The sequence below is a fragment of the Perca flavescens genome, chromosome 4 (assembly GCF_004354835.1).
Source record: "Perca flavescens isolate YP-PL-M2 chromosome 4, PFLA_1.0, whole genome shotgun sequence".
Classification (NCBI taxonomy): Eukaryota; Metazoa; Chordata; class Actinopteri; order Perciformes; family Percidae; genus Perca; species Perca flavescens.
In genome coordinates, this window is record NC_041334.1 from 24,832,953 (window position 1) to 24,857,754 (window position 24,802).

Sequence of the window (24,802 nt, forward strand, 5' to 3'; positions counted from 1 at the left end):
ATATTAATACTGACAGGAATGCGTCAGGCTAACGAAAACAGATGGTTTCCTCATGAGCTGCTACAGTGTCAGTTTGGTGGCACTCGAATGTGAGTGACTATTTATACTGTTCACTTAGATGCAGGTGGATCCTTTTAGTTGTTTGTTTTTTTCACTTTCAGCACAGTTCTTGATCTGTACCTGATTGTCTTTCCAAAAATAATTTGCTTGTGACAGGGTTCAAACATTAAACTGTCAGGATAAGTTACTATAATAGCCCTTATGTTGTTTTTTTTTTAGTAATGGTATCAAACCTAGAGTATGACTTGAGTTGTTGCCTGCTCTGTTTTAAAGCTTCTTAATAAATGACAAAGTCATCATTGTGCTGCTGGATGCTACGTATCCAATATCTTTCAAATGACTATTGGTACGTTTGAATAACAGCCCCGTGCTTGGTCACATCTCTGCATGATAATGTCTCTTTACTATAGCGTTGACAGCAGTTCTCCTTTTGATATGCAAATGTTCTGATCGGAGGCGTTCAGGTCCTTAAAGCTGCTTCACTATAGAGGAAGAATCTGAGGAATGTCCTCTTCTTGTGGTTTTCGGATACAGCAGAAACGTGTCATCAGGGGATGCTGTGGCAGGGTCCGCAAATTAGTATGAATGGCCTCTTTCCAACGTAGTCAGCTTTCGTCCTGAATGGAGGAATCAGGAGAGGGATTGTGGATTTGCTCTGACTCCTCTGGATTGAAATCCTTGGGTTGACATTGAGCTACAGCAGCAGTTTTCATTATTGACTTCACAGGCACTGTAAGGAATTAGGTGTTGTGTTGTGGTTATCATTACAGCTGATCTTTCTTCTCAGTACTTAAGCGTAATTGCTCTGCAGAAGTAGATGAAACAGCCAGTTATAGCACTGTTAGATTTTTTCAAATAATTATTTCAAAAACAAGGTCAGAGACATATTTATATTTATTGTATTCCTCTGTTCTGAAAACAAATGAACACACACAGATTTGCACATAGTGGAATTGCAACAGCCTTAACAGTGCTCAATAACACCAGATCTGCTGCGTAGGAGTTTGAGCGTGCTGTCCATTCCCTCCTTTGAGAGAAAGATTTGCAAGTAGGTTTCCTGTTGTACACAAGCTGTTGGTGTTCAGATGTGGTTGATTCTGTGTTACCGCTTTTCCCCCAAGAATTTAACCAACGGCTTTTATCCCAAATCAACCTCAAATGCTCCTCAGTCTACTGTCATTGTGCTCTGAAATTTTCCCCAAGCGGAGGTTGTTGAAGACTGTTTTTGGGGATTAGAGAATCATTTTCTCAGCCATCGTGACATGTTTTACCCTCAAGGCTACTAATTTCTCAACTGCCGATTGCTTCTAAAGCTAGCGGCATATACTTTAGTGTATTTTAAAGACGCAGTGAAATATAAATTATAAAATGTTCCAGTTTAAATCATGTTAATTGTTGATTCATCTCTTTTTAAATGCTAGTCAATGTCCAGAAAGTCATTTTTAAACAAAAATCCTGCTCTTTCCTCCTGTTCCGTTTTAAACTAAACCTATGCAATCTGATGTAATGACTATTTAAGCCCATCCATCATATAAAACTGACCATTTTGATAATTATTAGTCAAAACTGTTTAAAGTGGCTAGGTCTTTGCTTGGGGAATTGGACGCGTCACCTCAGTGAAAGCATATTGTGGCGATTGAGCCTTGATCTTGATTTCTGATGTGTGCAGCTGTAGGTGGAGGAGGCCTGCTGGGAGAGTGTTTTATGCAGAGTGCAGTGGTGGTGGGGTGTCAGCTTCGGCCGTTGCTTGTCTAGTGGGGGGTCGGGGGGTCGGTGGGGGTATAGGGTAGTGAGATGAAAAACCTGTCCCTCCCTTTGCAGTGCATAGCCTCCACCCCCACACCAGTCATCAGTCTCCATTCAGGCAGCAGTTCAGCGTGTTTCACCTTTCAGTCCTGGTTAATTCAAGCAGGCCAGCCACATTTTACTGCATCCCTTTTGATCACCAGGACTTGAGATCCCAGCTTTTAAATTAAATTGACACCAAACAGAGTGCACTTGGTTTTAATGAAAAAGGAATTTGACGAGCTTGATCTAACCGATACGAGACTATTTTAAACACTGTCAGAGTGCTGAGCCACAGAGCCCCAACATAATGATAAACTTCTGCTCCCTCGGTCTTTAACCCACATCAGCCCTCATTAGCGTCTGATTTTTCTTTTCTTTCTTCTTTACTGGAGTGTTAATTGAACCTCAGCTGGGTAACTGGTATGAAGGTGAGGATTAAGCCTGTTGTCCTGCTGGGTGCTTTCTGTTCCTGTATGTCCACAATCAGGTGGAACAAAATCATGAAGTCCATTCACATGAAACCTCAAACATCCAAAAGCAGCAGAGAAAAATACTAAAAATGACATTGGTTGTATAAGTCAGTTTGTAATCGTATTTTTGGCATTTTACTTAATGACCCTACATGGAAATAGTTTGTATTTCACAAAAATTACACCAGTGCGACACCATATTTTCTTTTAACTTACAGTGTGTTTGAACAGTTGTGGCTCCGGTTGTCTTCTGTGGTTTCAAACAAGTGTTTCGGCCTCATCAGATTTCACTCTTGACCATATTTACAGTTCAGTGGGCCCCATGTTGACGGGTCCCAGCACCTGTAAACTTTAGTCTCAAACTGGCTGTAAACATGTCAAGGTGACGACACAACTGAGCTGCTGATCTCTGACTGTGGAAGGCAAAAACTTCAGAAAGAAATCAAATGTAATACATTAGTCAGGGTCTCACACACGTACACACATACACACATACAGCAGCAGAATAATTAATGTGTGTGATTCTCAGGCTGATCCAAGGGCAGAGTATTTAATATTAATTAAAATTTAAACTGTTGTTGGCCCCACAGGGACTGTACTCTCAGGTCACAGCTCTGTGGTTTGTGTGGTTGGTGTGTGACGTGGATGTGTTGTCTCTCTGTGACCTTCTGTAGACTCAGTGGTGTAGTGTTTGTCAGCAATATGCAAACGTGACACTGTTGTCAGTAGTTTTGCACTGTAGTAGCTTGTTAACAGTGTTTTTTCTATTGTTAATATCTACTGCAGAGGTCTGGCAGAGACAGCTGTTCTTCCTGTTTAAAAGTGTACCGTATACTGTTTTTCAGAATAAGGTAGTTTAAGCTAACTATCGGCGTTTGATTTCAACATTTAATAGGACGTTCGCATTCTTCCGATGTGCAAACAACAATAATAAAGCTGCATTTTATTTGCATTCATTATCTGCACTCCCCTTCAACAATCACAGTATCTCTCTCTGTATTAGATTATTATTATTAATTTCACAGGTTAACTTCTACTGGAGATATGAATGATTTTACACAAAGGAAATTAACTTTTAAAGAAAAAAAAATTGCATCTGTTTTTTCTAAATAACATATTGCTTAGTAAAATGTAAGGTTAAAAAAAGGTACTTTATGGCAGATCAGTCTCTGATTGGCTCTGAGCATTCATGTGATCACTTAAGAGCTGCTCTTGAAAGTTACTTATACACTTTGTTGTAAGTAGGAGTCTTATTCTTCGTGCTCTAATTCTTAGCAGTTTGATAAATATGAGCCCAGTTTTACTGATCTGTCCCGAAACAAACAACCAAACAGAAAGTACCGCTTGCATGCTCAATTCCGAATCATGAACTCATTAAAAGCTAGTAAGTTTGCAGAGCGGCTCACTGCTTGGAGCTGTAAAGGCTGTAAAACTGTAATCTCATCTGCAGGCCTTTTCCCTCCCAACGTGATTTTTAATTTATGATCTCCCTATTGATCTTGGAAATGGGACCCTGGCTTTGCGCTCTTTGATGTAGTGAGTACTCTCTGCGTGCTGCACATACTGTAGTGTACTGATGCTAAACAACTAAGACAGGCTCTGCTCAACCTCATTACCTTCTTACCCGGAGGTTCCCCCTTGTCATGACACACTTCCGCAGAGAAACACACAACTGCCTCTGAGGGAGTATCGGCCGCTCCGGATCACAGAATTATTAACGTGGTTTTGTTTTGATTGTGGCGTTCTTTACGTGGAACCGTTAGACGTGTGAATGAATGGATGCTTGAGAGAGCTGCTTGAGTGCGATTATTTATCGTCTCTCCCCTGTCATGATGATAAATGGTCCTTTTTTATAGTGTCTGTAATGTGTTTCCCCTCCCCACAATAACTACAAGGTGTTTTCATTGGCTCAGTGTTTAACCTGCACATTAGGAGGCGGAGCAGCCAGGTTTACCTCTGAGCAAGACGCATGCTGTGATAGAGAATTGTAAGTTATATTTCTTAACTGTAGATTCATCATAAGCCTTTATTTACGTCAAAACTCGTAAACTGGATGTCACAGTTTTCTAACGGTCTAACTTTCTAGCTGTTTTCCAACCACTTTCAGTCATTTGAATGCAGCTTTCTGGTCTTAGTTGATGAAGACCTATAATGCTCCGTTAGTTTTCTGTGATGCTGGCAGCACTGAAGCCGTTAGTGGATCCTCTGCAGACTTATCTGTAGAGGAGGTGCAGGTTCAGCCCACTAACCTTCAATCTTCTGAAGGTGATGCCTTCATTCGCTGTGTCCTTTGGTTGCTGTCTCCTGGATTGGGACACAGCTTAAGTGTTCACACACTCATGGCTTTCAGCTCAGGCTTACAACATTAGTAGCTTGTTGTCCCCTCTGTCTTTAATTTTCTCCTCTGTACACAGACAAAAAAGCAAAAATATGCCAATATAATCTTAAAACAGAGAGCGAAGAGCATAAAAAACTGCTAAACTGTCACAGGCAAAGCTCTGAGAGAGAGGATCAGGGTTTCTGTCATGCTCTTGTGGGTGATGTCTCTGTCTTCAGTAATTTGGTCACACAGTCCTTCTGATCTTTATCCACCATGACTTTGTTGATGTTTTCTGGGAATTCAACTGGGAGATTTGATGGCAACTTTGTGCTCTAATTAGGCCAGTCTCCCCGATTTGTTCTCTCGGTCTCTCTGTCTCTCTCAGAATTTCATTACCCCGGTCACTAAGATCCCTAGTAGGCTTTAAACAAAAATAAATAAATGCTCTCTGTGTTCATATAACATTGTGTCAGTGGAGTATTTGTCGTTCATAATTTTCTTGAAGGTTGAAACTGGGTTTCACTAATATTTCAGAGATAAAAAGCTATACATCTCCTGGCTGATAATTTATGTTCTCTGTGTCAAGACCTCAACCTACAGTCAAACATGGCCTCTGTGCGTCTCTGAGAGACTGTAAATCATAATGACAACATGCCATTTTGTTGTCGGAGATGTCTTGTAGGATTTCTTGGCTCCGCATCTGCCTGATTTGATTTCATATTAGGATAAAGAGCTTCAGAGTATTCTGTTTATATGCTGGAGTATGTGAGCTTAAAAAGGGAAAACGCTCAACCTACAGAAAAAAAGCTATCTTTTTTTGTGTATTTATTTTTTGATGCATTTTTGATCAAGTTTAAAAGATATAGGCCGGTCCGGCTGCGCATGCATGTGAGTGCCTTGTGCATCGGTATCTGACGCTGACGAGTTGGGGAAGAGTCTGTGAGAGCCGCGTGGAGGCAATCCCAGACCACTTTTAACCAACCTGATCATGATCATGATTCCCGCTCTCCTGGGTGAAAGTCCTGTGTTGTTTGACCCATCCACCACCCCAACCAACCTCCCTACTTGGATTTTCGGCCTTTCATACTACTCGATTCCGTAGTCGCTCTTGATGCTACGTCATCTTCTCACTGACTTTACATTGGTATTGTTTTCCGTGGTGGCCACACAGAATTTTCACACGTTCCGTGCCACCACCACGTAATGCGCTGTTAACAGTTTGTGATCATTTCACGGAATTCTGTGAGACCAGGCTGCTTTTAACAGTACAGCCCCTTTTAATATCGACTTTTCTTTTTAAATGTCATGAAGCCTGTTTTCCTCATCTTCAGTGCTTTAATGTACAATGATGTATACATCACCACACACACACACACACACACACACACACACACACACACACACACACACACACACACACATACACACACATACCTACACAATGCTGTACACAGTCTTGGCAGTCCTACAGTGTGTGTTTAATCTTTTCCCTGGCGCCACTTCCTAGCTGAGAGCATTCCTGGCACCCAGAGGCCCAGAGGGGCTTGAGCTCTGGGCTGAGAGTAGTGTCACACTTCAGAGTTGGCACCTTGTCCCATCACCAACTAAGCATCCCCCTCTTCCTCCTTTTTGGCCCAAAACGCTCCGCTTACCCTCGGTTCCTGAGCGGAGGATCCTTCCATGGAGAATGACCTCTTTGAAGGATGGTCTGGTTCCTTTCAGAGGAGATTCTCCTCGCGCTCAGTTTCCCAGCGCTGCGTCTACGTCTGGATCTCTGCCCGAGCTCCCGACCAAGAATGCGAATTGGCAGAGGACATAATTAAGGCGATGTCTGTCCTTATATGTGGGCTAACCTTTAAGAGCCTCTGTTCACTGAGAACTGGCTACTGTTGCTACAGAGTATCAGTTATAATTTCAGCTAAATGGATGAAGAGAAAACTGGCGGCAGGAGAGAGTAGATTGTTGTTGGTTTGTTTCATCAAGTTAGAAAGGATTTTAGTGTCTACAGTCAGTAAAATGTTGTGAAAGTGTAATAACACCACTTGCTAGAGCAGTCAGTATTATATTTGTTTCCCAAGAGGTTTGTCAGTTCAAAAACTGCCAAAACACTGGCCGACACAAAACACTCACTTAAACCTGGAAACATAATAAATAAAACTGTCAGATTTTCACAGACAGATTGTAACTGCATGTCGAACTCACCTTGATTTCAATGAGGTGTGTGTGTGTGTGTGTGTGTGTGTGTGTGTGTGTGTGTGTGTGTGTGTGTGTGTGTGTGTGTGTGTGTGTGTGTGTGTGTGTGTGTGTGATAAATGTCTTTTCTAATCTTAACATTAGACCCAAAGCAATTAATCAATGGACAGAAGATGTTTATAATTTATCAATCGTTTTAAGCAAAAATGGCAAAAACAATTCTGGTACCAGCTTCTCAAATTTTATTATTTGCTGTTTTTTTAGTCTTTGATGATATTAAACTGAATATCTTTGGGTTTTGGACTGTTAGTTGGATGAAACTAGCAATTTAAATATGTCTTAAAATTGAAATGGGCATTTTTCCTGAAAAAAAGAAAGAGAAAAATAAGCAGATTTATGAAATGAATTGTTGTTTGCTGCCTTAAATGCAATTTAAAAAAATAAATATTTAGAATTTAAGTAATGTAAAGAAAGTAGAGTTGTAAATAGTGCTTAGATAATTAGTCAAGGAATCAGTTAATCAATAAACTCAAGTCAATACATTTTGATAATTGATAAATCTTTTTTTAGGGAAAACACTAAAAATGTATTGCTTTCACTTGAAAGTCAATTGAATATTTTTGAGTTTTAGACAAGCTATATTAAGACATTTTTTACCCCCAGGTTGGGAACCACTGGTTATAAGGAGTATTTAAAAGATCATAAGAATAATCAGCAGATAAACTAATAATGAAAACAATCAACTTCAGTTGCATCTCAAGTTGTAAATTTCTCCTCTATTTGAAATAGAGCCCTAACTATGAACTGCTCTGCCTTTGTCATTGCTTCCTGTTATGTTCTCCCCTCTTATATGCAAATGTTTTCTTGTGTGCTCAGGTGTGTGTGTGTGTGTTTTTGTTTGTGTGTGTGTGTGTTTACAGTAAAGTGTGAATAAAAGGGGCAACCCTGCTCGTCTCTGTACTTTGATTTTTCCCCACTTCCTCTGCTAAGGTCCTGTATTATTACTGTGCTGGAAGCGCTTGACTGAAAGCAGAAGGATTAAAGCTGTGTCAAACATGCTTCTGTCTCTTTTCCTTTATGACCCCCTCTCTTCCTCTTCCTCCCCCCTCCCTTGGCATTCTGTGTTTAAACTCGCCCAGTGCCAAAACAGAGATCTGGTAACTTTGGGCAGTGCTGTTTGTTTGTGTGAGTCCTGCTCGCAGGTTCTGCTCTCTGGCCGGCATCCAGACGCTCCAAACAAAGCGTCCCATTGATTATTTTGGAGGGACTTGTTTTCATGACACTTTTGATTTGATTAAGCTCGTTTTGTGTTTGCTCTTGAGGCTACAGAAAACTGCAGGCCATCAGTGAGATAGACAAAATGATCGTGGTCTCTCTGTGACCTTAAAGTAGACTATGAAACTTTTGAGAGACAAAATGACATAATCCTCCAATTACAAACGAAAAGTTAAATTCACAAGCAATCAAACACACAATTTGTCAGTTAATTATACTCGGGAGTTTTACTACTACAGCCTTATTGTATGGTATAACCAGTAGCGTATTAAGGCTAATGTTAGCAAACTTTACCTAGAATAGATATTTCTGTGTAAGTGATATTACTGAGTCAGAAACTTTAAGGTGTTAATGGCACTTTTCTCCCCGGATATTAAGCTAGATAGACGCAATGCAAACTCTTTGTTATGCCAATACGGGACGAATGTGACTTCTTGTCATTGGGCAGAGAGCTGAATGATCCAGGTTAAGTTGTGCATTTGTTGCACACTTTCTCTGTCTGCTGGATTTAGAGCATCCTCAAAGCTTTAACGGACTAAGATCCGTAGGTTTTGTGCTTGTTACCAACATACTGAACTTCCCTTAGTGTTCTTAGTGGTTGAATGGTTTAGGATCAAGCCTGTTTTCATTATAATTTTACTCCTCAGTGAGCAGGGCTCTGACTGCTCCTGTCAGTGACTTTTAGCTGATAATGTTGTTTTTTATTGTAAATGTGGTTACAGTAGTAAAAAACAAGCAAGAAATAAGCTTAACAAAGTCAATGTAAATGGGCTACATAGGCTTAAGTATGTTTACCTTGCACGGCAACACAATGAAACCGAATAATTTGCGTTTTATTCACCAACAGCAACATCTACATTATTAAGTCTGACTTGGCTGATAAAGGCCTAACATGGGAATTAATGTACTGTACAGTCAAGAGCTACTGTATAATAGCAGACAAACAATACATGTCTTCAGTCATAGCCAAAGGATTTAATGTATAGAAGATAAAACATTAACAGGATCAAAACAACAAGATAAAAGACGCTTGCTGAGCTGAGAAATGCTGTAACCGTTAAATCTGAGAGTATGAAGCATGTATAATTAAGTAGCATCTCTGCTTCCGGACAAAGCAAAGAAGGAGGGAATTGTGAATACAGGCGTGAAATTGCTGATTAGAAACTTGGAGTGTATTGAAAGAAAACATACACTTAGTCTTGGCATACGTTATCTGTTCTGGCACATGGGCAAAAAAAACACTTGTCTGTGTCAAGAATATGAGTAAATAAAAGTGTTGATATTCATTAAAGTGTCAATTTGTGTACAATTTGTGTCATTTTTGCTTTTAAGTCCTTCATTATCAGCTACATTTACAGCAACAAACATGTTGTTATTCTGTCTACACATGCGGGTCTGCTGCAAATACCTAAACTCTGTGATTCAGGAGCAGCTGTTGCAGCATAAATCCTCCACCATGCCTGTACCTGCATCGATCCTGCATTTACTGTTGTAGCAGATGCTTCGTGTGTTGATGCTGTAATCGCTGGTGATTTTGGTTTTCTTAGGCTTCAAGATTATCAACTCACCTTTTCATACAATATCAAATGAAAACATCCTTTAAAGGATAGGTCTGGTGATATTCTCTTTTTTTCTAAGTGTCAACAAATCCCAGGAAAAGACCAAAACCAAGAATGTATTGAACCCATTAAGTATTGTCTGTGTATCCAAAGCCTGATGTATCTTATTTCTCTGTGCCATAGAGCTCCGTTGTTTACCACATAACATTAATGAGCCGCATCCTTAGACATGACATGTTCATGAACATGGGCACTGTAGTTTGTTTTGAGCCAATCCTACATACACCGTCCTGCTGCTGTCACTAGAGCACCAGATCTGTATTAATCCGCATCTGAAAATAGTCCCCAACAAATATAGTATTACCCCTGTCTGAGTAACGTTTGCTAAAAGCTACAGCACCCAGCTGTTTTAGGAAATAATTTAGCATTTTAAAAAATCAAAGTATATATTCATGTTGACCGTTATTTTAAAGATTTAGGTTAGAAAGTGTTTAGAGTCACACTAACATATGGTTTTAATCTATGTATTGGATTTGTTTTATAAATATAGAATATCACCAGCCTTTAATGTTAACAATCTCAGCTCACAGTCCACTCACAGAGGTTTGAGTTTGAGTATTATTGTTATTTTTTTTTAAGTGCTTTGGATGAAAAAATGACTTCTGCTAAGCTCTGATGTTAACGGTCTCATATTACAAAAACATAACAAAATACATAAAGCATATGATTAAAATATGTCAAACAAATGCAAGCTCACAAAAAAAAATGTACATCAAGTGACAATGTAACATAAATCCCGGAGTACATCCAGCCATCTTCATCCAACTTCATCAATGGTTCGCCATCGTCCTTACTACTTTTATACAAAAGAGACTTATGTTGGGCAATTAGCTAAGAAGACCTCCAAAACTTAAATTAAAGTTTCCCTTATTCGGATGTTAATCACTCTTTCCCTCTGGTCTTTTTCAGATGGTGTCCACTCGGTGTCAGCTCAGTGTCTTCTCCAAGTCACTATCATCACCGATGAAATGCTGTCCAACAGTATCACGTTGAGGCTGGCCAACACCTCCCAGGAGCACTTCCTCTCCCTGCTGCTCGCCCAGTTCCTGGACGGTGTGGCCCGCGTCCTGTCCGCCGCCCCTGAAGACGTCGTCATCTTTAACATCCAAGACGACACAGACGTCAGCGCTCGCATCCTCAACGTCAGCCTTTCTGTGGCTGTGCCTGTGTTGGGGGAGGGACTCCAGCGGCCTGGAGGGCTCGGCCAAGGAGGCGACAGGACTGGGAGAGGGGCTGAAAGTGGAGGTGGAGGAGAGTTTTTCGGCTCCGAGGAACTTCAGGAGAGGTTGTACTTGAACCGCAGCCTCCTCGCTAAGATCTCCTCGCAGGAAGTTCTTCCCTTTGACGACAACATCTGCCTTCGGGAGCCGTGTGAGAACTACATGAAGTGTGTGTCTGTGCTCAAGTTCGACAGCTTGGCGCCGTTTGTTGCATCAGATACCATCCTGTTCAGACCCATCCACCCCATCGCCGGGCTGCGCTGCCGCTGTCCCACTGGCTTCACAGGAGACTACTGCGAGACGGAGATTGACCTTTGCTACTCGAAACCCTGCGGAGCTCACGGTGTGTGTCGCAGCCGAGAGGGAGGCTACACCTGCGAGTGCTTTGAGGAATACACAGGTGAGAGCCCTCATTTAACATCAATTAATTACTGATGAAGCAGTGTTGTTTATTTTGTCAGTCAGGTAGTCTTCTCTGTTGGCTTCATTAACCACTTGACCTTCCTTAGTTACTGTTGCTACGCCTATCAAGTTTTTTATTCTCACATGGCACATAAAGCTGTTTACAACAATAATAGTGATAGTTTTACCACTGCAAATTCTTTGAAAAGATTGAGAGACACAAAAGCAGGCTACTCATTTCTAGTGGGAATATGTTGAATTTGCCTGCTGAAATGAAAACAGTAACTAGCAGATGTTACCAACTATAACTTGCTGGCTTCTTAAAGCTGACTGACATGAGTTTACTGAAATGTTTGTCTCCAGCTGGCTCGTTTTAAAACAAGAAACACGTAAAAAAAGGTCTTAAATACGCAATTAATAAATACGCTACATGATATCATACTAAAAGAAGCTAAAGCTAATGAATCCCAAGACAAAAGTCAGCATCCTTACCAGTTGATGAGCCATGTAGAAGACATGGAAATATAGGAGCAGCATTGGTCTTGTACTGCAGTGTAGAGCTTGATTGTCCAAGTATTATTACATTTAAGTAAATGTCAAATCTTTGTCATGTGCACAACAATTACAGGAGCAGTCATTGGCAATGAAAGTCTTGTTCTCAAGCTCCCTCCAACAGTGCTACTACAAAATGTGTAACGGGAAAACATGCAGTAAAAATGGGAATCCAAGACATAAAACTAGTAAAAATAGTGCAGACGTTAAAATAGGAATAAAAAATAACATATAAAAGTAGAATAAAATAAATATATTATAAAATATAATGCTGTGGTAGATGAAAAATATATATATGTAAACTGCCATGTGTTCAGGTTAAACAGGTAGTTTGAAAGAAAAGTGTGCAGTGCTGTGTAAGTGAAGACTGTCATAGTGGTGAGCTTGAAAGCTCAAGAGTTCAGCAGTCTTATGGCCTGCGGGATGAGGCTGTCCCTTCGCCTGGTGGCGCTGGACCGCATGCTTCGGTACCGTCTGTTGGACGGCAGCAGGCACAACAGTTTGCGGCTCGGGTGATTGGGGTCTCCGATAATCCTGTTGGCTTTCTTCCTGCACCGCTGGGTGTAGCAGTTCTCCATGGATAGCAGCTGCGTCCTGGTAATGTGCTGAGCAGTTTTCACCACCGTCTATAAAGCCTTATGGTTGAGGGTGGTGATGCAGCTGGTCAGGATACTCTCGATGGTGCACCTGTAGAAGTTAAACAGTATCCTGGAGTCCATGTTGAACCTCCTAAGCCTGAGGAAGAAGAAGAGCTGCTGTCTTGCTAGTCTGGCTCAAGGCATGTACATTGCTGGAGTCAAGTCTTACATCTGGCACATCTCTCACGCGCCAGATGTCCCTCCCCTTCCGCTATCTCCGCTATCTATTTTGCAAGGACACTGTCGCTGCATCCGGGGCTTAGGACGGTTGTGATTGGTTTAAAGAAATACAAACAAGCCCGCCACATCGCTGTGGAGATAGGTCTGGCAATGCAAGACTACTGTCTTGCTGTCCTTGTGATGGTGTTTGTGTGGTGTCCAGGTCAGACCCTCGCTGATGTGAACCCCTTAGGAACCTGAAGCTGCTGACTCTCTCCACCGTAGTCAAGTATGACAAGGAAAAGTGTAAGATCAGACTGTAGCTTACTATGGAGAAACATACTTAGACAAGTAAACAAGGTTAGATTTATACTTTATTGTTCATATTTTTAATTATACAAGAGGAAAGGCTTTTAGGATGAGGGCATACCAATTAGTTTGGCAAATGTTACCTCTCATCCAAACTCTTTAGATACATGTTTTGCCCTTACTACAGTGCACTATTTTGGTATGTTGAGAAATCCAGAGCCTGCCGTACTTGGTTAGCCTACGGTTTAAGATGAATCGACAATTACTGTTTAAGGCAGGAGGATTAGCTATCTGTCCCACATGAATTCTCACTGAATAATTTTCCTGTCTTCAAACATAGTGACACTAAAAGGTGAAAGGGCACAATTTCTGCCAAGCTGTGTCCACATGTAGCCTTCAAAATGTTAATTTATTCTCCTTCACCAAGATCCCATGGGAGCTTTAATGTCCACATCTGTCCCATTCACGCCCCTCTTCAGCTCTTTATTGAACCTGGCCCTTTATAAACGCAGACTGTCCTGTATACTGAAGGCTGAGTGATGAGTTATTGATCTGATTATCCCTGTTGCAGTCAGCCACAGCAGAAGTAAACAGTTGCTATTCATTTCTGTAAATTTTAGAAGTAGATTGTCGTAACTGAGGCCGAATGCCACATCAGATCAGTCAGTTTGTTTGGTCTTTATCTGGTTTATTTACCAGATCAAGTTGAAGTGACCTTGTTGTTACGCTTCATTTTGCTGCGTTTGTGGTCAAAATCCATTTCTATTTGTGCTGCTCTTGAATAGCCTGTTACACCTACAATTTATCTACACCTACACTCACAACTTCATCCTGAGCTGTAGGAGTGGACTGTTTCAAAGAACAGGAAGACTGATGATATAACATCCTCATTGATACAACCTCTGTTTCCTCTCTGATGTCTATTTGGAGGCTGGGGACTGGGAATCTTTACTTTGTGAAGAAAACAGCAGCAGTTTCTCTGTCCAGAGGAGTATCACTGAGAGGAATAATGGAAGGGAATTATTAATTATAGATGGCTACAGATGGAGAGTGTCCCCTGGCTGTAAAATGCCCCATGGTAAAAATACCTGAGATGAAAAAATACATCACAAAGCACACAGTATGTCGACATGGAGAGAACAGAAGCTTCCTTATTCAGCAATAATGAAGAATGAATGTTGGCAGCAGAATTGCGAACTGGTTGCAGGACTTGTTATTCAGTCTCTGCTCCAGAAATTATTCACATCCTGAAAGGGTTAAAGACCCCTGCTCATAAGTTTTATGGTTAAGGGGAAAAGGGAGGAGTTGAAAAAGAGTTTAAAGAGAGCAAATTAAAATATGCTAATTTATACGGTATGAATATTTGGGTAGTTGCCCCATCTTTTTGTGGAGAGGTTAAATGGGTCAAACCCTGACTTCTTAATGTGATTTAGAGTTTCATCTTGTCTTTGAAGCACCATGCTAGTTGGTTTATTAATTCCAGTGATGTAACGTAATGTAAAGTACATTTACTCAAGCAATTTTGAGGCACTTTAACTTTACTTAAGTATCAATTGTATGCAACTTAGAACCTCTCTCTCTCTCTCTCTCTCTCTCTCTCTCTATATATATATATATATATATATATATATATATATATATATATATAAAACTCCAGTACATTTCGTTGACAGTTTTAGTCACTTTACTTTTTTAAAGTTACTTTACTGATTCAGATTGTTAATTATAAATACTATTATACTATACTATTAATACAAGATAGAATCAACGAATAGAGTCTGATGTGTTATTATAGTTAAGGCTACCCAGCAGTATAACATAGTTAAAAGTAAGTGATTTGAATGCATCATGGATTATAATCCCAATTCTGTAATATTCTGAAATAGGGGATTATAATGTTATAAATTACTTTAACTTTTTGTGAGTACTTCTTCCACCACACTTTTATCAACATTAAAATAAAGTGCTACAAATTAGGGTGTATAGTTGTGTACATTACATATTAATTCTCCAATAATGGTTGTTTGAGATGATACTTGCGTTTTTTATTTATTTAGAATTGTTACATGTATGTGCAGGTGTTCAGCAGCTGTGACTTCATTTTATCTAATTGCAAAAGTCGGAGCTGATGATGGACCACTTCACTTTCTCTTTTTGTAAAAACTTGTGATAAATGAATTACAGATCACATTTTCTATCTAAATCAAGCTCTCCTGTTAAAATAAATATCTAAACTGGAAAGCAGAAAGCATTTGTCTGTGTGCTCTCTGTAATGACATTGCTTCCATTATTCCTCGTCAAACATTAAAAGGCTTTTTCACCTATTTATGTCGCTGTTTATGAAACCTGAAATAGTGTCGGGCATTCGAATGTGTGGGCTCAGTCACTCAGAGTCCAGGTTGAGTGGCACATACATATTCTTATGCACAGCTGTGGGTGTTGGAGCTGAACTGTAGGTGCTTTTAACGCGAATGGGCAGAGACAGAGAGTGAATGTGTGAGTGGGTGAAGTGGCCGTATTTTCATACTGTAGCAGGGACCACAATCAACTGCATTAATCTCTGTCAGTAGGGGTTTTAGACCCAGGTGCTATTAGATCCAGGATGCAGACAACTCAAGTTATTTGAGAGTGAATGTGGTTTAGTAGCTGATGATTTAAGAGGTTTGAATCACGCTATCAGACTGTCTGATCAAACAAGGTCATTCAGACTTCATGTGTTTTCCTCTGTGATCTACAAATCCCACTGTTCTGCTTCATTAAACCTTGAGTTCACCAGTCTCCAGCCTTTAGTGTGTGTGTGTGTGTGTGTGTGTGTGTGTGTGTGTGTGTGTGTGTGTGTGTGTGTGTGTGTTTTGTGTGTGTGTGTGTGTGTGGGTGGGTGGGTGGGTGCTGAATTGCTCATGTTGTGTGATTTGGGTGGGTAGGTAGTGCTGAAAAGCTGCGATTCTCTGTGTAAGTTGGATGGACAATCTGTGGAATGTATATGTGTTAATGGTGTGTGTGTGTGTGTGTGTGTGTGTGTGTGTGTGTGTGTGTGTGTGTGTGTGTGTGTGTGTGTGTGTGTGTGTGTGTGTGTGTGTGTGTGTGTGTGTGTGTGTGTGTGTGTGTGTGTGTGTGTGTGTGTGTGTGTGTTGGACCGTAGGCGTTGCCAGATGGTAGCAGGAGAGAAAATGAAAAAATATAGCCATCGTCTTTGCTGTTCTTCAGTACGACTGAGTGAATGATTTGGCTCGGCTGAATCATTCCGTAGATGCAGAACAACACGTTTTTCTCCTTTTACTTTCATGTTTTATCTTAAAACACACAATGTGAGCAATTCACTTTTTTTTCATCTGTATGAAAATGTGTGTTTGTGATGATCATTCATCAGCTAACTGCTGACCTTTTTTTTTCTCTGGTAATTCAGTGAATAATTGCAAATCCATTTGTGGTGTTTTAATACAGACATGCTTTTAGAGCAAATACGGGTGGATTTTCACACTCCTGCTTTTTTCACATCACCTCACATCAGTGTTTGAAATGAACACATGCCAAACACTGAAAGCCACTATAATTTACCTCTGAGAGATGGTGTGAATAAAAGAACGTTGCCAAACACATACTATATCAGCCAATACAGATTCCTGAACCACACCACTGCTGTTTTTTTCTCAAATTAAAATGTGTATACCTCACTGTGTGAGCTTGTGACATAGCAGTGCCATAATGATGGCATTAATTTAATTTAATAATGACACGAAGAAACTGAATATAATGTGGATCGGTCATATCTGGTCCGATCCCCTTTATAAAGTCAGCATTGGTCTGAAACCGGTCGGACAAGTGTATCACTATTGTTTTGTGCAGTCTCTCATATCTCTAAGAGTTTGAAATGTTTTCTTTTGAGGATTTAATGCCTTTATTGATAGTAGATTGTAGAGAGATGACAGGACACAGAGGAGAGAAAGATGGGAAGGGATGGATGACATGCAACAAAGATCCTAATATTATATGATCTGCTGCGGTAATGACTTTGATCATTTGCTTATAACAAAAATTGTATGCAGAAACATATTTCAATCATTCAGAATCAATGATTCAGAATCAGAATCAGGTTTATGCCAAGTAGGTTTTCACATACAAGGAATTTGCCTCTGTGTTTGGTGCATACAATAAACATAGCAGGAGAAAAGAAAAAAAACTGTATTGCAAATGTCAAGAATCATAAAAGAATACAAATACAATAAATGTAATTGTGTCAAAAAAGGTGTATCAGTTTTTTAGTGCAGCAGAATTATTCTGGGTCTTTGTTGATGTGTCTCTGTGTGAGAAGTGTTTGGGTCCTTAGGCTCTAGACGACCTGCGATTTGATCACAGATATAGCTTGAGGTCATATATCTATTCTGTTCATGTCTTCATTCACCTTCAATAATCCTGAGTGGTTGCTCTCTGAATTTGAACAATCTGAGTCTCTGCTGTAGTGAAAGTGGATCCTGCTCTCAGCTTCCCTGAGCTTGTTGTCTTTGGTGTGTCTGGAGGGATAAAGCCACTCGAACATGCTCATCTGTTACCTAGCAGCAGCTCAGACACACCTGTTCAGGTTTAAGATCTCTGAGGAAACACGGTTTGCACACAGGGGTGGTGCACAGTAACATTACATCTTTAGATTATTCTCTTGTCGGGTTTAATTATTTAATAACAACTTAACACTGCTTTTGATTGTTCAGTGGTCTTAGATAAATAAGAGCTGGTGTGCTTTTAGTATGAATATGCAGCAAAAGTTTGAATTTCGGGAAGTTGTTCAGGCTTTTGTCATGTGATGTCCATTTAGTTTATTCTCTCACTCTCTCTCTCTTTCTCTCTCACTCTCTCTCACTCTCTCTCTCTTTCTCTCTCACTCTTTTTTTATCTCTCTCTCTCTCTCTCTCTCTCTATGAAATCAATTTATGATGTACTGGAAGAGCAAATGCTACAAATACATTTAGCAGATAAATTGTCACCTGCTTTTGTGTCGCAAGAGGTTAATTACTGTAACAGAAATCACAGAGGAAAGTGCTGAAAAGACTCCTCCTGTCTAACTAAAAACCGGATCTCTATGTGATTTCCTGACTTAATGATTCATGCTGGCAGCAAACACAGAGTGTGGGCACTGGGATGGACTTATAGAAGGGCTTAAATAGAGCACAGGAGACGTGTTTAAATTATTGATCAGGATATTCTGTAGAATTGTGACTGTGAGCCCATCCCCGCCCGCTGGGCTGCTCACCTGGCAACGTATAAGCTGTTGGGGTGGAGACGTCCCATGGGGATGAACTGAAGAGCATTTTGTCAGGTATTAGTGAAGCAGATCTGTATACATTTGTACCAAAATGTACTGTTACGTTTGTGTTTTTCACAGTTAAGCCCAACTCGGTGTTGCTGTAACTGGACCATCCGAGCAGCTCTGTTTAATACAGCTCTGTTTGCTGATGCAATGTTTGACCACTGTGACTGCTTAAAGAAACACAAGTAGTTTATGGCCTACAGCAAGTTGCTGAATTAATAACGAGGCAGACAGCACTGTAACTGAAAGGCTTTATTTTCCAGCCGGCTGGCCAGCAGTAGCTGTTTGTCATCAGGAAGAACCTGACAGTAAATTGTCATGAGCTCACAGCGCAGCGCGGCTACTGCGCTCCATTTTGTTGCTTCTGAAAGAGAGTGACACCGAGACCTTAACATGCTACAAGTTTTCACACCACTTTAGAGTTTGGCATACTTAAAAAGATGTCAATGATGGCTTCAGGTTTAAAAGACAATTTATTGGTGTCTTACAGATTAGTAATCATTATAAAGCATAAATAAAAAGACCTTTGGGGATGTGAGGTAGTGAACATACAAGTCAAAGAAAACCTTCCCATTAACAAAACCTTCAAAGGTTGAGGGTTTTAACAATAAGCCATCAGTGCTGCAGTTATACATTTTAGTACATCTTTTTATAAAAGGTTTTGCCTCGATGCTCTGCAGCTTTCCTCCGCGAGGTCAGCAGTTCACAGGAGGAGTTTTTCTGTTTGAATTAAAGCTCTAAGCAGGCTAAACAAGCTATGTTAACAGAATGTGGGCCCACAACCTGGCAACCCAAACGGTTTTTTTTTATTTAGTCATTACCAAACTGTAAAGCATGTATTTCTTATTTCTAAACATTAAGTGATGATTTAAAATCCTTTATAATTGGTTTCCTTGTTGAATTAAGTTTTTATTTGTCTCTGTAAATCAAAAGATGTTCAGTGTCATTTTCAGCAACTTTAACGTCTCATCTCTTGACTTCACTTGACTGAATAGATTCACCCCAGTGATATTCACAGTGATAAAACAAAGAAACTTGCTTTCAGCGTACTGTGAATAGAGTGATTAATAGTCAAAGAGTAAATAAAAGGCCTGTGTATCAGTTGTGTTGGATGAAGATGTGGGGGGTGTGTGTGTGCCAGTGTTACAGTGGTGCTGTAGTAGCCTATACAGCGGAAGTCTTCCACACTGCTGATTGAGTGGCTTGGCACAAATTCCAACTCACGGATGGGAGCGCGCGGTCTCGCCTGAGCAACTGCTGCAGCCTCCCAATCCAGAGGATCCGGACAAACGGCTCATGTGAGCCGGACTGCAGGGCCGAGGAGGGCGAAGGCCTGGGACACAGCATCTTTGTCTGTGCATGTCTGGCTGCTGTAATGATCTTCCCCTTCAAATTGATAACTGTTTGCTTTGTTGGCCTGGTGTGACAGGCAGTCCTCTGTCTCCTTCTTTAGTTCAGCTCAATGTTAGGGTGCGACAGACCATTATTTTTTATCATTGACTAATCTTTTAAAAACGTTCTTGGTTAGTCAATCAATTAATTCATTTGTCTATAAAATGTCGAAAAATGGTCTTAATAATCTTTTTGTTTTTTACCGACCACGGTGCAAAACCCAAATACATCCCAAATTATCACAGAAGATAGAAAACACCTCTCTACCGTGGATCAACGCAATATGAATAAAGGTGCTGAAACACTAGGCAGGCGGCAAAGAAGTAGTGGCGATGAAGGCCGACTGTGGCATCGCCTCACGTGGACTGTGTCTTGGCCAAAAAGTTCTCTTGATGCACTTGAGCATGTACGTTATGTGCCTGCGTGGCTCCGGGAGAGCTAGCTAGCATGTCCATCTCACAGTTTGTCAACAGTCTGCAACTATTTTGATAATCAATTAATTCGCTAAATCATTTTTCAAGCAGTAGTTCCGCTGTTCTCTTTCAGATTTTCAATTTTGCATTTGTTTGTCTTATGTGATAGTTAACTGAACATTGTTGGGTTTTGGACATTTTTCAGCGTTTCTTGTTATTTTTTAGGGCAAAGGATAAATCGATTTATCAAGAAAATAATTATCGGATGAATCAATGATGTAAATAAGTGTTAGTTCGAGCCCTATTTGTGACCCATTACTTACCTTTGACTGGTATTTAAGAACGGTTTGACAAGTGTTTATCATGGAAGCATCAACATAGATTCACTTTGGAAGAGACCTTCTGTAAATCAGAGTATGGATATCAGTGTCTGATAGGAAGGACACAACTATTTATTTCTGGTTGACATTTGAAAATGAACTGTCTGTAAAGTGTGTAAAAGCTGAACGTAATCATCATGAGATGCAGAAACTGCAATCATTGTTGAGACCAGAAATAAACACTTCCAACTCACTGCGTTGAGACATCAAGTTGTCTCCCTGAATATGAATGCAGCACAAACTGCAACCATATTCCCAGAGGGAGGAGGGGGAGTCACGCTGGGTGTGACACAGAGGAGAGAGAAACACTGAAGCTGCAGAGACACTCGAAGAGAAAACTGTTCATAACTCTGACTCAAGAGTCAGAGTTATGAACAGTTTTATTATCCGTTTTATTATCCTCTAATACACTTAGTTAACAATGTAATCATTTATTTTTCATTGTCTCCTGTATGTTTGAAACAGTAGAGCTGTATATTTCAGGCGGATAATGTTAGACCTCTATAGTGGCACATATAGGACAGCTGCAGTGACAGAAATGAAGCATATAGCAGTGTGGAGTCCCTGAAGTGGAAGCCACAGGGATAACTGAGGTGATGCTGCTTGTCACAAACGATATTAATCCTCATTTCTCTCCACCTTTCTCCTTCTCCATCCACCTCTCTGTGCCCAGGAGAGCTCTGCGAGCTGTCGTCCCGCTCGGGCCGCTGTGCTCCGGGAGTCTGCAAGAACGGGGGCTCCTGTGTCCACCTGCTGGTCGGCGGGTTTAAGTGTGATTGTCCGCCGGGCGGCTACGAGAAGCCCTACTGTGAGATGACCACACGCAACTTCCCCCCGCACTCCTTCCTGACCTTCAAGGGCCTCCGCCAGCGCTTTCACTTCACCCTCTCTCTCACGTAAGCACCTCCGCCTCCCTGCAGCAAGCTGTAGCTCACCTGGATCACCTGCGCTGCTCCATTGCCTTTCAGTAATCTGTGATTCACTCTTTATCCACCCCCACATCCTACTTCTGCATGCTCTCCAGCTCTTCTTTTCACTAAAGTGTACTCCCTCCACCTCACATTTATGTAACCATAATGGTGTTTAATAACAATAATGGGCTCACTGAACAACAGCCATCTCCTGCAGAGCCACTTTGGTATCATATTATTGTTCCTGTGCTATAAATACAGAACTACCCTATAGACATACTGCACATTAGAGGTGTACATACTGTACTGTGAGGTAAAAGCTGGACAGTAGCTGAGCTGAAGGAGCTGTGTTTTTGGAGAGGAGACTTGCGTAACATAAGGATGATAATGCCACAGCCAAGAGTGAGTCTGATCTTATCTCGGTCAGTGTCCCTTTGAGCTGTGAGTTGTGAGTCAGCGGCTGGCCTATTTTAGCGCAGTCTCCCTCAGCAAGGTGAAGCCCAGTATTTTTAGGTACAATTACTAACTAACCAGCTGCTGAGTCTAGCTTCATATTTAGCATACCCACATGAGAATTATATACATTTTCTCAGCTAACTTCAGCAGGAAAGTAATTAAGCTTGTTTCCCAAAATATCAAACTATTACTTAAATTACCATATGGGGGGGGACGGGACACTACAGAGGGACCACTTGATTTTATATTACACATATTTACAAGAAAACACTAGCAGACTGAAAAAAATTCCAGTTCAGACTATTTTCAGGACTTTTCTCTAAAGGATTTATCACATGAGATTTGCAAACACCGATGTCATTGCTAACGCTGGCACTTTCTCTGAGAGCTGGAGGTGCTATATCATGCCACAATTAGCATTTAGTAAAAATAGCAAAGATCTGAGCCCAAGGTTCCTTCTTTTTCCAACACTGCACAAAAAGAATACGCCTCATGCAAATTTTATTACATTAATTTTAAAAGTAGACAGTTTTACATGCAAGGTCCCATTTCTGCTTACTGCAGTGCCTCTTAACATAATCATAGACATCATTATAAAGGCGTTTTCCCATAGAACAGTATTTTATATCCAACTTGTGTCAGAATCAGTTATTATGATGCAGATGTAGAATGTTGGGAAACTGAAGCCGAAGCTTTTAGTCTGTGTTGTTGATTATTTGAGGGTGGTTTATGGAGGGGGGAGTTGCTTTAGAAATGAGCAGATGAGTGGTGAACACTGAACACATGCAAAGGCAGCAGGATCTCCAATCTGCATGAATTCTCCATGCGATGAAATGTAATCAACGATAAAAGCCGTCCGTTCTGTTTGATATATGTCACAACAAGTATCACCTCTCGGATGGTATCACAGGGAATGTGTCCTGCCATTTTGTTATACCCATTGTGATACTTCACCTTAGACGTGCTTGGCAGGGTTTGACACTCACAATGGCTGCCGGTGGAAATAATATCCCCCTAGTGAGATTTATGGACTCGGCCCTCCTTTAAGCGAGGTTCACATGACAGTTTTTTTTATGGCAAACTGCTCAAACCAGTTTTGAAAGTGGTCTGGATTTCAGTGGCAGGTCACAGAAGTGAAATAGCTGCTGAAATAGCTGCTGTGTAAAAGGTGCCAATAATGAGAGCCTGAGGCAGGGGAGGTCAACAAGTAGCTCTGATACATGAGCCTGCACTGATCAGGTTCTCCCATAAAGAGCTTCTGTTATGATGAACGGCTCAGGATGTGGATCTTGTGTACTCAGAGTGATGGCTAATTTTAGGTCTCGTGCTATCACAGCTCTGTGCTGTTGAGCTCCGCAATTAAGGCTGAGATTTCTGAGTGTTTTGGGATCAGTATAAACAAGATTGAAACTTTTTCTCATTGTGATATCTCCAATATTCTGTGTGACTGAACTGATGTTTAGGTCAACAAAACTTAGAGTCTGCAGTCATGCTAGCCATTAAACCATTGCAAAAGAAGAGAGCACAACAAGATGACACAATCAAAAGAGCGCCAGTCAATCCTCAAACGATGGAAAGCGATTTGGAAAATGTGATGGAAATATTTATTTTTGTTTGTTTTTTGTATTAATGTGAATTATTTTGTGATCTCCTCATCCTCCTTGTCCACACATATCTGATCCTTCTTCAGTGGAGTGGAAGCTAGTCACATGCTTCCAGTTTATTCTCAAAGTCTGTTTCTATTGCACTCTGTCACATTTTTTATGAAAAATTGGCCCTACTTAAACGATCTAAGCGCACGGTGCGTTTAGGGTGTGTCCAAATCCAATTTTTCTAGTTTAACGGCGGAAAAAGGGTCCGTGCGCCGGGCGCATGGTTCAATAGGGTTCTACTTTAATTCATAGGTGTGTTATGGGCGTAACATTCAATAAACCAATCAGAGATGATCTCCCATTCCCTTTAAAAGCCAGGCGCGTTTGTACCTTGGCGCACTAAGCGGATTTGCACCGTAATATTTGTAATCTTTTGCATGTTTGTGTGCTGCTGCGCTTCCCTGTGTGTGTGTGTGTGTGTGTGTGTGTGTGTGTGTGTGTGTGTGTGTGTGTGTGTGTGTGTGTGTGTGTGTGTGTGTGTGTGTGTGTGTGTGTGTGTGTGTGTGTAACAAGCATATTGTGTGCGTGCTGTGCACAAGCTTAGGCACATTTTACTAATGCTCTGTTAAAATAACAATGAAATGCTGCACTAGTGGCCGCTGCCTCAAGATAGCAATACGCCAAGAATTCACCTGAACACACGTCCCTGTAAGACCAGCACGCCCATGGGCGCAAAGATGGGCGCAGGTGCATTTGCTATTTAAATGACGTGGGTGCTGGATGGTCTTAAAATAGCAAAGACACTTGGGCTTTGCACCTTGCAGCGCCAGGTGCAAGATGGGGCCTATAATTCTTTCTACCTTAGCCAAGTGCCAAAAACGTCTTTGTAGTATTTTGCCAGTTTTTCATGCTCAAATTGAAAATGTACATAAAAAACAGAAAACATACTTATTGTGTCGCAAGAGGAAAAGTCTGAGGATCAGTAGAATTTTTCCTCTGGGGAACACGAGTGGCTGTTTAAAATTTCATCTGAATCCATTGAATAGTTGTAGAGATATTTCACTCTGGACCAAAGTAGTGAATCAACCTACTGACACTGCTATCACTTGAGCTAAAAAATAGTTTTTTTAAAGTAGTAGTTCAATAAGGCTGCTTATCTTTCCAACAGTTCATATAAATTGTATTATCTAACACAGATTTTAGATTTGTATTTCACACTTATAGGTTGTAAAATCAATAAGGGGCTCTTTTTTTCTTCCTCCCCACTGCACACGTCTTATGAATTTCAGCATGTTAGCATAGCGTGACACGGTTCCCTATGTAAGGGCAGGCTGGTTGTTATTTTTACTGA

The 24,802-nt window shown here is 40.7% G+C and overlaps 1 protein-coding gene across 2 annotated transcripts in view; it reads left to right on the forward strand.

The window, feature by feature from the left end:
• The window catches only part of celsr2 (cadherin, EGF LAG seven-pass G-type receptor 2), a 66,864-nt gene that overhangs the window by 10,305 nt on the left and 31,757 nt on the right, over positions 1–24,802 (forward strand). For both annotated transcript variants that reach the window (XM_028575257.1, XM_028575258.1), the window contains exons 2-3: positions 10,635–11,345; positions 21,166–21,388. In XM_028575257.1, coding sequence (XP_028431058.1) covers positions 10,635–11,345; positions 21,166–21,388 — 934 coding nt within the window. The remainder of the gene's footprint in view (positions 1–10,634; positions 11,346–21,165; positions 21,389–24,802) is intronic.